The 18,385-nt window shown below is 40.9% G+C and overlaps 2 protein-coding genes across 2 annotated transcripts in view; both read left to right on the top strand.

The window, feature by feature from the left end:
* The window catches only part of LOC129839300 (zinc finger protein 501-like), an 8,217-nt gene extending 4,839 nt beyond the window's left edge, over positions 1 to 3,378 (top strand). The window contains exon 2 of the mRNA XM_055906615.1: positions 536 to 3,378. Within this exon, the coding sequence (XP_055762590.1) occupies positions 536 to 1,482 (947 nt within the window). The 3' untranslated portion in view covers positions 1,483 to 3,378. The remainder of the gene's footprint in view (positions 1 to 535) is intronic.
* A 4,744-nt stretch (positions 3,379 to 8,122) lies between these two features.
* LOC129839298 (zinc finger protein ZFP2-like) lies at positions 8,123 to 17,362 on the top strand. Its single transcript, XM_055906614.1, has 2 exons — positions 8,123 to 8,941; positions 15,466 to 17,362. Exons 1-2 carry the CDS (start codon positions 8,362 to 8,364, stop codon positions 16,473 to 16,475), a joined length of 1,590 nt encoding a protein of 529 aa, XP_055762589.1. The 5' UTR covers positions 8,123 to 8,361; the 3' UTR covers positions 16,476 to 17,362.
* Positions 17,363 to 18,385: the final 1,023 nt, after the last annotated feature.

Raw genomic sequence — 18,385 nt, 5'->3', positions numbered from 1 at the left:
GACTACTCATGGCAGTTAGGTGTTAGAAGATGACTACTGGCCCGACTACTCATGGCAGTTAGGTGTTAGGTTGTTGTCCTTCCTTCATCCAGGTGATTCTGTTTATTGGGGGGTTTCACCACCTGTACATCTCTAATACAAGAGTAGATTAGAGAGATGAGGGAGATTGGAAACAGGCTTTAGACAGGCTTTAGACAGGCTTTAGAAAGACACGTTGAGCTAATTAACAGCAATAGGAGTACAGCAAATGTTAACCAGCTTTCAGATAATTCCTTAAAATATGTTTGTGTTATGCTCTTTGTGCATGGCAGCTGCAGGATCAATATTCACCTTTTGTAATATGGGATGAAGCCTGAGCTGGAATGTGAAGCTAACTGAAGCTGGCTAGCTTTAGAAAACCCTGATGAGATCTCTCTAGTGTCGTGGTATACCCCTCAGAACCCCAAATATAAACTTGTAATTTTAAACAAACACTGTATAGTCACAAAACATCCATGTTTAGTATTAAACTAAATACTTTTTTTGTCTTTGGCAGGAGGGAGACCAGACTCTCACTCGGACAGCGGACAGAGTACTTCAGGGCACCCAGACCCAAAGATGGCCAAACCAGCGAGACCACACCACTGCTCCCATTGTGGAAAGAGTTTTATTAATTTAAGGAGCCTAAAAGTTCATGAAAGAGTACACACAGGAGAAAAGCCTTTCCACTGCTCACAGTGTGGAAAGAGTTTTACTCAGTTAGGGAATCTGAAAATGCATGAGAGAATACACACAGGAGAGAAGCCTTTCCACTGCTCCCTGTGTGGAAAGAGTTTTACCCAGTTAGTTGCCGTGAAAACACATGAGAGGACACACACAGGAGAGAAGCATTTCCACTGCACCCTGTGTGGAAAGAGTTTTACCCGGATAGGGTCCCTGAAAACACATGAGCGAATACACACAGGAGAGAAGCCTTTCCACTGCTCCCTGTGTGGAAAGAGTTTTACCCAGTTAGGGGCCCTGAAAACACATGAGAGAACACACACTGGAGAGAAGAATTTCCACTGTTCCCTGTGTAGAAAGAGTTTTACCCAGTTAGGGGCTCTGAAAAAACACGAGAGGACACATACAAGAGAGAAGCATTTCCACTGCTCCCTGTGTGAAAAGACTTTTACGCAGTTAGGGTCCATGAAAACGCATGAGAGGACACACACTGGAGAGAAGCTATATCACTGCTCCCAGTGTCAAAATACTTTTTCCACATTAAGGGACCTGAAATCACATGAAAGAACCCACTTAGTAGAGAGGCAGAGGCCGTTCCAATGCTCTCAGTGTGGAAAGAGATTCATCCAGTCATCACATCTGAAAGATCACACGACAACACACACTGGAGAAAAAACATTCCAATGCTCTCAGTGTGAAAAGGGTTTTACCAGGTTAAGCACACTAAAAACACATAAGAGTACACACAGGAGATCAGCATTTCCAAAGCTTCCAGTGTGAAAAAAACGTTTTGTACACCTGAAAATGCATCCATTAACAACTATTGATGAATTTATTGGGGGGGGGGGGGTTGCACTGAGTACGAGGACAACCCAGGGGATAACGCGTTAAAGTGAAAATCACTTGTTTCCAACGTGGTCCTCGATGAAATAAACTCAATACAGACAATACACAAGATAAATATATCTTCCTCCCAGTGTGGAAAGGTATTTACCTAGTTAGGGAACCTGTAAGACCACGAGGGAACAAACACCGGGGAGATGCCTTACCACTGCTCCCAGTGTGGAAAGAGATTTTTCACATCTCGTAACACACACAGTGCTCCCACACTTTTTTTGGGGGGACTGGGAAGGTGTTTTTCTGGGTTCGTTCGGTCATGAAAACCTGGGGGAAAGTCATGGATTTTGTTGTTGTGTTTTTCCAGGCCTGGGAAAGTTTTGGACAAGGATCAAATCTGAAAAGTTTTCAAAAAAAGTATTAGAGTTAAAAAAAGTTTTCAAAAAAAGAATTATTTTAATACTTCTGTTAGCCATTTATTTAGGCATAGTTTGTAAATATTTTATTAATCACATACAAATCACCATATCAACCAGGATCTGAATGGTTTAATGCTGTGTGACGCATCACCTGCACGTTGCACTGTGAAGTGGCCCTCAAGGGGAGAGAGACAGTAGCACGTTGCACTGTGGAGTGGCCCTCAAGGGGAGAGAGACAGTAGCACTGTGGAGTGGCCCTCAAGGGGAGAGAGACAGTAGCACGTTGCACTGTGGAGTGGCCCTCAAGGGGAGAGAGACACCTGCACGTTGCACTGTGGAGTGGCCCTCAAGGGGAGAGAGACAGTAGCACGTTGCAGCAGCAGGTTGGCCTATAGAATATGAGAGAACAGACTAACTAGGTAGCCAATTTAAAACATATATTGTAACCTGGCTAGTTATCAATTTAGCTTTTAGATAACTAGCATGAATAAATGCTATCTGGTTAACACTTTAGCTGTTAGCATTTATTCATGCTAGTTATCTATCTGGTTAACTGTGTAGCTGTTAGCATTTATTCATGCTAGTTAACTGTTTAGCTGTTAGCATTTATTCATGCTAGTTAACTGTTTAGCTGTTAGCATTTATTCATGCTAGTTAACTGTTTAGCTGTTAACATTTATTCATGCTAGTTATCTATCTGGTTAACTGTTTAGCTGTTAGCATTTATTCATGCTAGTTATCTATCTGGTTAACTGTTTAGCTGTTAGCATTTATTCATGCTAGTTATCTATCTGGTTAACTGTTTAGCTGTTAGCATTTATTCATGCTAGTTAACTGTTTAGCTGTTAGCATTTATTCATGCTAGTTATCTATCTGGTTAACTGTTTAGCTGTTAGCATTTATTCATGCTAGTTATCTATCTGGTTTACTGTTTAGCTGTTAGCATTTATTCATGCTAGTTATCTATCTGGTTAACTGTTTAGCTGTTAGCATTTATTCATGCTAGTTATCTATCTGGTTAACTGTTTAGCTGTTAGCATTTATTCATGCTCGTTAACTGTTTAGCTGTTAACATTTATTCATGCTTGTTAACTGTTTAGCTGTTATCATTTATTCATGGTTTCGTCATGTCCCAAAAACTTTCCACCGACACTTGCGAGTTAAGGCCATGCAAAGTTTATAAACTTTTTTTGGACGATTCATTTAAACAGTTTTTTGTTGTTGTAGCAAACAAATGATTCACTTCGCCATTGTATTAGTAAGGATTCTGGTGAATCGAATCATGTGAATCAAAATAATCCATTTGTGAATCACGAGGACAAAACCTGCCATAATTATCTATAATCTAATTCTTCAATCTCCAATAAATGTTATTCATCGTATTTATTTATTTCTGTATTTCTTCCTCCAATATGATAATGAGGGGGTGTCAAGCCAATGTCTGTCTGTGTGTGGTATCTAACACACCATTGGTTGATCAATGTCACAGGGCTTTGCTCGATTGCTTGCTTTTGCACAATAGTAGAGTTTATGGTTTGCCTTCAAAATAAAAGTCCCACATTTGAAACTGAAGCAAACAGATTCATATAGTGGAATCACTCCATATTTAGACCAGATCATGTTTTGAATTGTGTATAAACAAAAGACAATAATTTGTTAATTTACCCCCCCCCCCCCCCCCCCCCCCCCCCTGTAATCAGTTGAAATCGCACTGTGGATGTATTAGACTTCATAGAACATCGTACAGCCTTGCCTATGGATCTGAGGTCCATGAAATGTTCACAACTGAGTAGATTTCCCACAGTCAATGTCCTGCAATAAGACCTACGAGGCTAATAGTTGTGTAAACTATACATAGCTGTGTTCTGTGGTTGTCACTGAGGCTGATACCCCATTTCATTGATCCACAATCCCATAGTCAAGGCTGTGCAGTGAAATATAAGAATGCCCACAATGCAATTCTAAAACTGACGGCCTTGGTGAGGAGATTGTGTTCCGTTCTCATGCCTGATGACCTTGGTGAGGAGATTGTGGTCCGTTCTCATGCCTGATGACCTTGCTGAGGGGATTGTGGTCCGTTCTCATGCCTGATGACCTTGGTGAGGAAATTGTGATCCGTTCTCATGCCTGGAGGCCTTGGTGAGGAGATTGTGGTCCGTTCTCATGCCTGATGACCTTGCTGAGGAGATTGTGTGAAACAGCACTATCTCCTCTCCACCAGATGGTCACATGACCACAGAGGTCAAGTTAAATGACCTGAAGGATCTCGCCACTGTCTCCTCCTTTATCGGTGATCCAGATTGCCATTCAAATCAACCTCCCCTTTCCCCAGATTATTATTATTATTACATTACCTTTCAGGGTTCTACCTCGCTATATAAGAGACATGGAACCATTTACTCTAGGAGATCCTCCCCTGACTGAGATCAGAGAGAGGGATCTACCTCGCTATATAAGAGACATGGAACCATTTACTCTGGGAGATCCTCCCCTGACTGAGATTAGAGAGAGGGATCTACCTCGCTATATAAGAGACATGGAACCATTTACTCTGGGAGCTCCTCCCCTGACTGAGATCAGAGAGGGATCTACCTCGCTATATAAGAGACATGGAACCATTTACTCTGGGAGATCCTTCCCTGACTGAGATCAGAGAGAGGGATCTACCTCGCTATATAAGAGACATGGAACCATTTACTCTGGGAGATCCTTCCCTGACTGAGATCAGAGAGGGATCTACCTCGCTATATAAGAGACATGGAACCATTTACTCTGGGAGCTCCTTCCCTGACTGAGATCAGAGAGAGGGATCTACCACGCTATATAAGAGACATGGAACCATTTACTCTGGGAGCTCCTCCCCTGACTGAGATCAGAGAGGGATCTACCTCGCTATATAAGAGACATGGAACCATTTACTCTGGGAGCTCCTTCCCTGACTGAGATCAGAGAGAGGGATCTACCTCGCAGCTGCTCGATTCAAGATTTTTTTGTATTATATCGTAAATATTCTCTGTCTTAATCTTTGGATTGGGTTTTCACCACATTACTGTTGTAAGCTCAATCCTTTGTAGAACGAAAAATACATTCACACACTAACTATAGAAATGGGTTTATAATACAAGACCTATTCACCGGGATTAGAATAGAATGTTTTGTCTTTGTGCAACATTTACACAAAATGGCAATGAACAATAATATATACAGTGATATACAGCCATGTACGTTCAGTCATGTAACATAATGGACAGTACCCGGGGGAATACATGCAAACTCAGCAACAGTCCAAACACCTTCCATCAATGGAAATAGATTTTCAGCTCCTATTTATTTATTTGTGTGTGCCTGTAGAGTCACTCCCCCTTCTCCACCATCCATCTCTACCTTTTCAGTCTCATAAAAGGCAGACTTTTGGAGCTCCCTCCAATGCCCTGTGCCAGGTACAGGGAAAACACGTTGGCTAGGCAGTAGGTATTTTCCTGCCACTCCAGGAAAGCCGGTATGTGTGTGATGGCTGTTGGGGCCTTGTTTTAGCGGCTGGTGGCAGAAACTGTACAGATGGCCGTCGGGGCCTTGTTTCAGCGGCTGGTGGCAGAAAGTGTACAGATGGCTGTCGGGGCCTTGTTTCAGCGGCTGGTGGCAGAAAGTGTACAGATGGCTGTCGGGGCCTTGTTTCAGCGGCTGGTGGCAGAAAGTGTACAGATGGCTGTCGGGGCCTTGTTTCAGCGGCTGGTGGCAGAAAGTGTACAGATGGCTGTCGTTGCCTTGTTTCAGGCGGCTGGTGGCAGAAACTGTACAGATGGCTGTCGGGGCCTTGTTTCAGCGGCTGGTGGCAGAAACTGTACAGATGGCTGTCGGGGCCTTGTTTCAGCGGCTGGTGGCAGAAACTGTACAGATGGCTGTCGGGACCTTGTTTCAGCGGCTGGTGGCAGAAACTGTACAGATGGCTGTCGGGGCCTTGTTTCAGCGGCTATTGGCAGAAACTGTACAGATGGCTGTCGGGGCCTTGTTTCAGCGGCTGTGGCACAAGATGAAGACGGGAACCTCATCTCTGATAGGCTCTGTCCATTGGCCGTGGCACAAGATGAAGACGGGAACGACATCTCTGATAGGCTCTGTCCATTGGCCGTGGCACAAGATGAAGACGGGAACGACATCTCTGATGGGCTCTGTCCATTGGCCGTGGCACAAGATGAAGACGGGAACGACATCTCTGATAGGCTCTGTCCATTGGCCGTGACACAAGATGAAGACGGGAACGACATCTCTGATAGGCTCAGTGGAGATGCTTGTCAAGGGCAGAGGTGTGCTCAGCAAATCTGAAATATTATTTTCACGACAAAGTCTTACCTATACACCAGGGAACTTCAACTGGATTCAGCTGCGGGACAATTTGTTTCTGGAATGGATGGTCGCGGGGCTGGAACATAATTACAAATAATTTGTAGACTGCAAATTGACCCAAGAAGCCCAAACAGATATGTTTGACTTAAACATAATAATTTGTAGACTGCAAAATGACCCAAGAAGCCCAAACAGATATGTTTGACCAAAACGTAATAATTTAAACCTTGCTTACATTTGATATACAATCACATGTCTCTCTATTATCCATTGGAATACTTGGGAACAGATTGTCTTACATGAAAATCACTTGGAGCTGATTTCCTGGTGTTTTTACAGTAATAAAGAAATATATAAATATATATATAAAATGTTTTGCTCTGAAAACTTGGGGGGGTCGAATAAAACCAGGCCCGCTGTCCGCCAGTTGGGGAACCCTGCTATACACGGACCTAAATGACTTAGTGCCTGCACACATAAGTATGTGTGTGATGTCATTTTAATTACCTGAATCAGGTAGGAACTCTTCGGATGGATTATCTTCAAATTAAATCTAATTTGATTGGTCAGATACACATATTTAGCAGCTGTTATTGCGGGTGTAGCGAAATGCTTGTGTTCCTAGCTCCAACAGTGCAGTAGTATCTAACAATTCAAAACAATACACTCACATTTTTAAGTAAAATAATGGAATTGAGTAATATGTAAATATTAGGACAAGCAATGTCGGAGTGGCATTGGATAGAATACAGTATATACATATGAAATTAATAAAACAGTGTGTAAACATTATTAAAGTGACCAGTGTTCCATTATTAATGTGATCAGTGATTCCATGTTTATGTACATAGGGCACCAGCCTCTAAGGTGCAGGGATGAGTAACCGGGTGGTAGCCGGCTAGGGACAGTGACTAAGTTCAGGGCAGGGTACTGGGTGGAGGCTGGCTAGTGATGGCTATTTAACAGTCTGATGGCCTTGAGATAGAAGCTGTTTTTCAGTCTCTCGGTCCCAGCTTTGATGCACCTGTACTGACCTCGCCTTCTGGATGATAGCGGGGTGAACAGGCCTTGGTTCGGGTGGTTGATGGCCTTGGTCTTTTTGGCCTTCCTGTGACATCGGGTGCTGTAGGTGTCCTGTGTGCCCCCGGTGATGCGCTGGGCAGACCGCACCACCCTCTGGAGAGCCCTGCGGTTGCGGACGGTGCTGTTGCCGTACCAGGCGGTGACACCACGCAACGGAATGCTCTCAATTGTGCATCTGTAAAAGTTTGTGATGTTCTTGGGGGCCAAGCCAAACTTTTTCAGCCACACTGTCTGTGTAGGTGGACCATTTCAGATTGTCAGTGATGTGTACGCCGAGGAACTTGAAGCTTTCCGCCTTCTCCACTGTGGTCCCATTGATGTGGATGAGGAATTTAGTACTTCTGCTGTCTCCTGAAGTCCACAATCAGCTCCTTCGTTTTGTTAACAAAGGAGAAATGCTCACTAACAGGGATGGAAACTAATGTGCAATAAATCAGCTTTTTTTGTGTATATGGAACATTTCTGATATCTTTTATTTCAGCTCATGAAACACGGAACCAACACTTTACATGTTGTGTTTATTTTTTCAGTTTATATGTATTTATATTCAGCTTCTATATATGTGTGTAGGAAAGTATTACCTGTAAGAAGTAAGAGAAAACATATCAGTTCGTTATATTTTTTTGCCAATATAAACAATGTAGTGAATATTTTCCTTAACTGCGGTACCCACTCCAGTCAACAGATGGGGATGTGAGTCTTGCAGGTGACGACTTCTTGCGTGACGTATAATGTAGTGGACGGGACGCGACACTTCTTCAACAAGGACAACAGGCTACTGATTAAACCACCTCGGTTGTTTGCTAGCAAACATAAAACCGGTCAAATTTAGACATTTTTTGTGTATATTAACCTCAGTGTTTTAAACACACTGTCTGCGAATTTACTAGTTAATCTATTTACTTTAATATTTACGTTGTCAGCTAGCTAGCTGTTTTAGTTAGCCTTGCACTAGGCTAGTCTAACGTTCCCGACCATGAGTTCACTACCCTACTCCCCACCTGCTAAAGAAGAGGAGGTCTGCTGGACGGAGAAAGAATCTCCCGTGAAAGAGAAGGAAGAGGAGGCTGTCACAGTTAAAATGGAAGTAGAGGGTGAGGCTGTTACAGTGAAAGAGGAGGTGGATGTTACTGTCGAAGAAGAGGAAGACGGGTTCAGAGTGAAAGAGGAGGATGTTACAGTGAAAGAAGAGGCTGCAGTTGAAAAAGTGAAAGAGGAGGAGGATGAGATTACTGTCACAGTGAAAGAGGAGGAAGAAGAGAAGAATGAAGATCTGATTAACACCTGTGAGAATGGACATCTGATTAACACCAGTGAGAATAGAGATCTGATTAACACCAGTGAGAATAGAGATCTGATTAACACCAGTGAGAATGGACATCTGATTAATACACGTGAGAATATAGATCTGATTAACACCAGTGAGAATGGACATCGGATTAACACCAGTGAGAATAGAGATCTGATTAGCACCAGTGAGAATAGAGATCTGATTAACACCAGTGAGAATAGAGATCTGATTAGCACCAGTGAAAATGGACATCTGATTAACACACGTGAGTACTATCTTAAAAACAGGGGCACAAATCAATGTGTTTTTATAAAGGGGTATTCCACTGAAGTTCTATACTTCAATGTGTGGTTATAAAGGGGCATTCCACTGAAGTTCTATACTTCAATGTGTGGTTATAAAGGGGTATTCCACTGAAGTTCTTTACTTCAATGTGTGGTTATAAAGGGGTATTCCACTGAAGTTCTATACTTCAATGTGTGGTTATAAAGGGGTATTCCACTGAAGTTCTATACTTCAATGTGTGGTTATAAAGGGGTATTCCACTGAAGTTCTATACTTCAATGTGTGGTTATAAAGGGGTATTCCACTGAAGTTCTATACTTCAATGTGTGGTTATAAAGGGGTATTCCACTGAAGTTCTATACTTCAATGTGTGGTTATAAAGGGGTATTCCACTGAAGTTCTATACTTCAATGTGTGGTTATAAAGGGGTATTCCACTGAAGTTCTATACTTCAATGTGTGGTTATAAAGGGGTATTCCACTGAAGTTCTATACTTCCATGTGTGGTTATAAAGGGGTATTCCACTGAAGTTCTATACTTCAATGTGTGGTTATAAAGGGGTATTCCACTGAAGTTCTATACTTCAATGTGTGGTTATAAAGGGGTATTCCACTGAAGTTCTATACTTCAATGTGTGGTTATAAAGGGGTATTCCACTGAAGTTCTATACTTCAATGTGTGGTTATAAAGGGGTATTCCACTGAAGTTCTATACTTCAATGTGTGGTTATAAAGGGGTATTCCACTGAAGTTCTATACTTCAATGTGTGGTTATAAAGGGGTATTCCACTGAAGTTCTATACTTCAATGTGTGGTTATAAAGGGGTATTCCACTGAAGTTCTATACTTCAATGTGTGGTTATAAAGGGGTATTCCACTGAAGTTCTATACTTCAATGTGTGGTTATAAAGGGGTATTCCACTGAAGTTCTATACTTCAATGTGTGGTTATAAAGGGGTATTCCACTGAAGTTCTATACTTCAATGTGTGGTTATAAAGGGGTATTCCACTGAAGTTCTATACTTCCATGTGTGGTTATAAAGGGGTATTCCACTGAAGTTCTATACTTCAATGTGTGGTTATAAAGGGGTATTCCACTGAAGTTCTATACATCAATGTGTGGTTATAAAGGGGCATTCCACTGTACTCTACTGTGGGAATTATTAAAGCTACGATGTAAGATGTGTACGCCATTAAACAGTGGGCCACTAACAAAACGCAAACAATGGATCGAATGAATCCAATGACCTTGATTGAAATACTGTAGTCATCAATATATATTATTATAGAGCTCTGCTCAGCCTATAAACATGACATTATCTATTATTATAGAGCTCTGATCAGCCTGTAACCATGACATTATCTATTATTATTGAGCTCAGCCTAAAGACATGGCATTATCTATTATAATAGAGCTCTGTTCAGCCTGTAAACATGACATTATCTATTAGTATAGAGCTTAGCTCAGCCTGTAAACATGACATTATCTATTAGTATAGAGCTTAGCTCAGCCTGTAAACATGACATTATCTATTATTATAGAGCTCTGATCAGCCTGTAACCATGACATTATCTATTATTATAGAGCTCTGCTCAGCCTATAAACATGACATTATCTATTATTATAGAGCTCTGCTCAGCCTAAAAACATGACATTATCTATTATTATAGAGCTCTGCTCAGCCTATAAACATGACATTATCTATTATTATAGAGCTCTGCTCAGCCTGTAAACATGACATTATCTATTATTATAGAGCTCTGCTCAGCCTGTAAACATGACATTATCTATTATTATAGAGCCCTGCTCAGCCTGTAAACATGACATTATCTATTATTATAGAGCTCTGCTCAGCCTGTAAACATGACATTATCTATTATTATAGAGCTCTGCTCAGCCTAAAAACATGACATTATCTATTATTATAGAGCTCTGTTCAACCTATAAACATGACATTATCTATTATTATAGAGCTCTGTTCAGCCTGTAAACATGACATTATCTATTATTATAGAGCTCTGCTCAGCCTGTAAACATGACATTATCTATTATTATAGAGCTCTGCTCAGCCTAAAACATGACATGTTGAAACTCCACATTATTTATATTATTATGATTATATTATTATGATTATTATTCTTTTTTTTTGTGACCAAACTTTTATTTTCTTACAAACAAACAGAAAATCTGACAGGTTTACAGATACAAAAACAGTAAAAGAGTTGCATTAAAAGATAACCAACCCGTTACCCCCCCCCCCCAGTTCCCACCTGCCCTCATCCTCCCTCCACAGCCAGAAACCATGTTTCCCTCCCCACCTAGACCCCACCCAGTCCCCACCCGCCCGCATCCTCCCTCCATAGCCAGAAACCATGTTTCCCTCCCCACCTAGCCCCCCCAGCTTATCAGTCCCTTTACATCCCCCCAAAACTACCAGAGACCCCCCCCCCCACCTGTAACACCCCTTCCCCACGGGCCTGAAAGCAAAGAAAGTACCAAAGTACCAATAACTGGACTGTATGGGTGGGGCTTGAGCTGAGATTGTTCTTTACAGAGTCAAGTATATTTGTCCAGGTCTCAGTTGAGGAGCACCATTCATTCTCGCTGTAGATATTTCTAATGGTATAACTTCAAACAGGAACCTGTATCCATTGGTTAAATGGGAAGAGAGTGTGAGGTGGTCGCCATCTTAGAGACCTAAACATGTTTTCACAGCAGTCCTGCCTGCCAGCAGTAATCGTTTCGGAGTGATTGAGAGATTCAAGGAGCTATCGTCGTTAAGTAACATAATCGATGCAATGCGTTGAATAGTTATATTCATGCACTTTGAAATACATTTGTAACTTTGCCTCAGAAGCATTTAACTGCAGAGTACTCCCACATCATATGAAGGAATGTGCTTACCTGATTTAGGAGGCACAGTGAAAGATTTCAAAGTAAAACGTTTCCTTGGTGTTAGATACACTCTGAACCAATGTAAAATGTATAAATTAATGGTTCGCATTGCGGGATGCTAATATTTCTATATTCTGTTCCAGTTAAAGGGTTGTTCGGATTAAATTAGATTTGTGGACAATACTTTTTTAATGGCAAGCTCAGAATATGAGCTTTACAAAAAGTTGTTCATGTATTATAGAGAGAAATTATCTGGGCTCCCGAAATGACTTATTAAATCCCATCATTGGATAGTTCAGTAGTTCGGTTTCCCAAAGGACTCCATATTCTGCCCTAAATTGTAAATATATATATAGAAAACAAGAGTTGCCTGGTAACGTGTATCTTTCAAATCTTGGAATGTTCTCAAACCATTACTGTCCGTGATATCGGTAAGGATACGGGTTCCACATTTGGATTTTGCGCCAGATAGAAATTGTGTGAGCAATAATAGGACCAAAGAGTCGTTTACATCGTTTAAGGGATATATCAGTGGAGACCACCCCTTCCAGGACAATAGGAGACACCATATTACATCGTTTAATGGATATATCAGTGGAGACCACCCCTTCCAGGACAATAGGAGACACCATATTACATTGTTTAAGGGATATATCAGTGGAGACCACCCCTTCCAGGACAATAGGAGACACCATATTACATTGTTTAAGGGATATATCCGTGGAGACCACCTCTTCCAGGGTAATAGGAGACACCATATTACATTGTTTAAGGGATATATCAGTGGAGACCACCCCTTCCAGGACAATAGGAGACACCATATTACATTGTTTACGGGATATATCAGTGGAGACCACCCCTTCCAGGACAATAGGAGACACCATATTACATTGTTTAAGGGATATATCAGTGGAGACCACCCCTTCCAGGACAATAGGAGACACCATATTACATTGTTTAAGGGATATATCAGTGGAGACCACACCTTCCAGGACTATATGAGACACCATATTACATTGTTTAATGGATATATCAGTGGAGACCACCCCTTCCAGGACAATAGGAGACACCATATTACATTGTTTAAGGGATATATCAGTGGAGACCACCCCTTCCAGGACAATATGAGACACCATATTACATTGTTTAATGGATATATCAGTGGAGACCACCTCTTCCAGGACAATAGGAGACACCATGTTTCAATCACCAAGGGGAAGAATAATCATGTCTTCACCAATTTAGGATGTGGATGAAATGCTAGTTGCCTAGAAGAGCTCGGATTGAATTGATTTGAATGTTCTGTTAAAGTTTCTGTCAATGGTTTTATCTAAGGAAGGAAATAGATCTACTCCCAAATACTTTAAATGGGAAACGGTGGGGATTCCATAAGAAGAGTCTTTCATCCGGGTCTCTTGAGGCTGTAGGGCTGATATGAAACGGTGGGGATTCCATAAGTAGAGTCTTTCATCAGGGTCTCTTGAGGCTGTAGGGCCGATATGATTAGATTCATTTTATAACTTGAGATAAAGCTGAATTTGTCTATGATCTTCAATGCGTTTGGGATCGATTTGAGAGATACATTGTCTAGATATGGTAAAATATTGTCTGCATATAATATGCGATGAAGTGATCAGTAGATTTGAGGGAAATTGGTGTTTTTTCAATGCGATTTACGAATTGAGTGGGCCAGCGGTTCCATGGATAATAAGAATAAATAATGGATCACCTTGTCTGCTACTTCAAGTGATTCTGAAATGAACAGAGCAGATATTTCCTGTTATAACTATGGCCGAGGGATTGTCATATAGTATTTTAATCATATTAATTACATTTTAGCCCATTCCCATATGTTCCAAGACAGACTAGAATGGACATATCTCTTGTCTATCAAAAGCTTTTTTATGCATGAAGAAAAAAATACAGCCCGAGGAGCTGTTGTTTTGGATGAAGCATCTAAGATATGGAATAATCCAAAGAGTATAAACGCTTTTTAAACAAACCCACTTTGGTTGGTATGGACCAATTTGAGTAAGTCTCGAGATGAGATGACAACATTTTGGAAAACAGTTTAATATCTGTGTTTATCAAAGATTGGGGGCGATAGTGAGACTGGGCAGCATCCTTGCCTTTTTTATACTGATCAAAAATATAAACGCAACATGTAAAGTGTTGGTCCCATGTTTCATGAGCTGAAATAAAAGTTCCCAGAAATGTTCCATACGCACAAAAATATTATTTCTCTTAAATTATGTGCACAAATTGATTTATATCCCTGTTAGTGAGAATTTCTCCTTTGCCAAGATAATCCGTCCACCTGACAGGTGTGGCATATTAAGAAGCTGATTAAACAGCATGATATTTACACCGCTGCACCTTGTGCTGGGGGACAATAAAAAGCCACTCTAAAATGTGCAGTTTTGTCACACAACACAATGCTACAGATGTCTCAACTTTTGAGGGAGTGTGCAATTGGCATGCTGACTGCAGGAATGTCCACCAGAGCTGTTGTCAGAGAATTTAATGTTAATTTCTCTAACATAAGCCGCCTCAATGTCGTTTTAGAGAATTTGGCAGCACGTCCAACCGGCCTCACAACCGCAGACCCACGTGTATGTCGTAGTGTGGGCGAGCGGGTTTGCTGATGTCAACGTTGTGAACAGAGTGCCCCATGATGGCAGTGGGTTTATGGTATGTGCAGGCATAAGCTACGGACAAGGAACACAATTGCATTTTATCTATTGCAATTTGAATGCACAACAATACCGTAACGAGATCATGAGGCCCATTGTTAGGCAATAAAAATAAAAAAGCTATCTGTGACCAACAGATGCATATCTGTATTCCAAGTCATGTGAAATCCATACATTAGGGCCTAATGAATTTATTTAAATTGACTGATTTCCTCATATGAACTGTAACTCAGTGAAAATGTTGAAATTGTTGCATTTATATTATTGTTTTAGGATTATAAAAGCGAAAATTTGGTCCTTTATTCACATCTTTCCCAAATGAACCATTGTGAATGGCTGTATTAATCATTTTGGGCAACAGTGGACCTAATTGATACCAACATTTTTTAAATAGACCTCAGGAGGAATACTGTCCCATCCAGTTGATTTGCCTTTATTCGTGTTATCCAATACCCTTGAGTACCAATTCCATTTCGAGTTCATTGCGAGACTTAGTTGAGTAGGTATCCACTTTAGAAGTGAGCACTGCAAGAGATTATTTTATCGGTTTTAATTGCAAGTCGAGGGCAGAGGTCATTTCCTCATGCACAGTCTCTTGGATAGTAGTGGCCAACTCCTTCTGGTGTTGAGAGCAGCCATGTTCCCTCCCACAGGTGAATTGTGAACGGACAGATTTCGCTACAGTGAACTACTCACACCTTAACATTGGGCTATGTGTTGACAATTATTTGAAAAGATGTCCGTTCATTTCAAATATAGCCACGCATTCCAGAACCCAACCAGGATGTTCTAAAATGTTCTACAAACAGAAATCAGGATTTTGAGAGACCTAGTCTGGATTAAACCCTAGGTATCATTCAGGTTTGTTTCAGGTTTTCAGTTTAGTATTTAACTAAATACTCTTTGTCTTTGGCAGGAGAGAGACAAGACTCTCACGCTGACAGCGAAAAGTGTCTTTCAGAAGAACCAGAGACATCCAAACCAGCAAGACGACGCAACTCTTCCCAATGTGGAAAGAGTTTTACCAAGTATGGGAGCCTTAAAAAGCATGAGACCACACACACAGGAGAAAAGACCTACGAATGTTCGCAGTGTGGAAAGAGTTTTACAAGGTTATGGAACCTAAAAGAACATGCGAGGACACACACAGGGGAAAAGCCTCATCACTGCTCCCAGTGTGGAAAGAGTTTTATCCGGTTAAGCCACCTGAAAGAACACAAGAGAACGCACACAGGGGAGAAGTGTTATTACTGCTCCCAGTGTGGAAAAGGTTTTATCCAGTTAAGGAAACTGAAAATGCATGAAATGACACATACAGGGGAGAAGCCCTACCACTGCTCCGAGTGTGAAAACAGATTTGTTTCATCAGGCGCCCTGAAATCACATAAGAGAACACACACAGGGGAGAAGCCATACCTCTGTTCCCAGTGTGGAAAGAGTTTTAGCTGGCCAGGGCAACTGAAAGAGCATGAGAGGACACACTCAGGAGTGAAGCCTTACTATTGTTCCCTGTGTGGAAAGAGTTTTACCCATTTAGGAAACTTAAAAAGGCATAAAAGATCACACACTGTAGAGAAGCCGTATCAATGCTCCCAATGTGAAAATGTGTTTTTATCACCATGGGATCTGAAAAAACATGAGAGAACACACTCTGTAGAGAGGCCTTTCAAATGTTCTCAGTGTGGAAAGAGATTTATCCAACGTTGTCATTTGAAAGCACATGAAAAAATACACACAGGTGAAAAACCAATGTGCTCTCATTGTGGAAAGAGTTTTACCCAGTTAGGGAGCCTAAAAGAGCATGAGAGGACACACACGGGAGAGAAGCCATACCACTGTTCTCGATGTGGAAAGAGTTTTACCCGGTTGTGGTGCCTGAAAGCACATGAGAGAACGAAGAAGCTATGTTCTGACTTATGTTGTTGACTGAGAATGTGTTTTTGTTCATGTCACATAACATCAACTTGGTTCGATGCTTAGTTGCTGCCTACTTTTTTTAAACTTATAAATATACTCATTGATTCTTGATGAATATAACTTATAAATGCCTCAAGAGCTTAGTTCAACTGTCATACTCAGATTTCAAAATACATGCTTGATTTGCTCCAATGTTTGTAAACGATGTAAATGTAAACAAACATTGTATAAGCCTCAAAACATAGTTAAAACTATAATTTTCATATTATGGAAGGTCAGTACTTGCATCCATAGCTCCGTCTATTAATTTGATAGTGGTTACATTTCTCCAGGCCCCATCCCTCAGCCTTTTACCAAAACAGAGGCAGGGCGCCCGTTTAGTTATTGTTTCAACTAAGGATTCTAGCTTTAAAACGTCAAATATAGCCGTTTTTTAAAATCTCAATATCAAGTCATTTCTGGGTAATAATTAGGTACCTTACTGTGATTGTTTTCAATTCAAATGGTCAAAACAAAAAATAACTTCTTAGAAAAGAGCAATTTCTCAAGCAAGAATTTTGATAGGACTGAGTGGGGAGGGAACAACTGAACTAGCTGTTACTGGCAGAGAGGTTTTGATAGGACTGAGTGGGGAGGGAACAACTGAACTGGCTGTTACGGGCAGAGAGGTTTTTGAACTTTCTTTCTTATTGATCTGATAATTAATTTACTGCCTATTGATGATATCAAGAACGCCAAAACGCCATCCTGCCAAAACAAACTGAAATTTCAGGCGGTCTTTTCAAACGGCTCTGACACTAAAAAGGCATGATCATAATTTTCACAGTATTATTCCATTAAGTATGTCAGTTTTAATAGCAAGCATGACAGTTTCAATTTGTACGCTCTCTGTGATTAAATGGTCCTTTACAAACTCTGCCTCTGGGTCTTCTATGTGTTTGTCTGTGTGACTGACTGTACCTCATTCCTCTACAAATCATCTATTGTTTACATTTGAGTTGCATATATGTATCTTACAGAGTGTGGCTTTAAGGGAATATATGGTTCACATCTACATGTGAAACAAAGCAGCAATCCCTATGAAAAGCCAACTGACATTTATTCCTGATTATTATTTGACCATGCTGGTCATTTATGAACATTTTGAACATCTTGGCCATGTTCTGTTATAATCTCCACCCGGCACAGCCAGAAGAGGACTGGCCACCCCTCATAGCCTGGTTCCTCTCTAGGTTTCTTCCTAGGTTTTGGCCTTACTAGGGAGTTTTTCTAGCCACCGTGCTTCTACACCTGCATTGCTTGCTGTTTGGGGTTTTAGGCTGGGTTTCTGTACAGCACTTCGAGATATTAGCTAATGTACGAAGGGCTATATAAAATAAACTTGATTTGATTCCAACAGTATTTATCCGTAATGTACATACTCATATTGAGAGGGGTGTACTGCAAGGCGGGATCAATAAGGGCTAGCAATCTAACTTTAATAAAGAACCAGACTATGACATTTCTGGTTCATTAGAAAATCTAAACTGCGTTATTGAGTCAATTAGACCATTTTTTAAAAAAGCTTCTAAAAACGTCAAATAATACCTAAGCACAAGGTGAGGCTAACTCATTGATCCTGCATGGTTGTATAAGTCTTCCTGTCCAATTCTTTCTGCATCGCTGCCTGTGTCCCCCGGACGGTCTGCGGCTCTTCAAAACTGAAATCCTACAGAAGAAAACAAAATGTACACGGCTGCTATTAGGATTGGATTGTAATGTTCACGACATGGTCTTTAATGTATAACCAATAATGATTGTCATGCAGAAGAGTTGAGTTATAACCCTTCTACAATCCATACACAACATCTGCATAGCCATAGAACCAAGGGGCCATCCCAGTAATGTTATTAGGTAACTAGTATAGAACCATCCCAGTA

The sequence above is a fragment of the Salvelinus fontinalis genome, chromosome 40, assembly GCF_029448725.1.
Source record: "Salvelinus fontinalis isolate EN_2023a chromosome 40, ASM2944872v1, whole genome shotgun sequence".
In the NCBI taxonomy this organism is placed as follows: Eukaryota; Metazoa; Chordata; class Actinopteri; order Salmoniformes; family Salmonidae; genus Salvelinus; species Salvelinus fontinalis.
This window is presented reverse-complemented; position numbering and strand designations above follow the sequence as displayed.

Bases quoted from the DNA above. Each gene is read 5' to 3' on its own strand.
- LOC129839298 (XM_055906614.1), top strand. From the start codon at position 8,362: ATGAGTTCACTACCCTACTCCCCACCTGCTAAAGAAGAGGAGGTCTGC. The intron at 8,942-15,465 runs GTGAGTACTATC...TGTCTTTGGCAG, and splicing joins TGGACATCTGATTAACACAC to GAGAGAGACAAGACTCTCAC.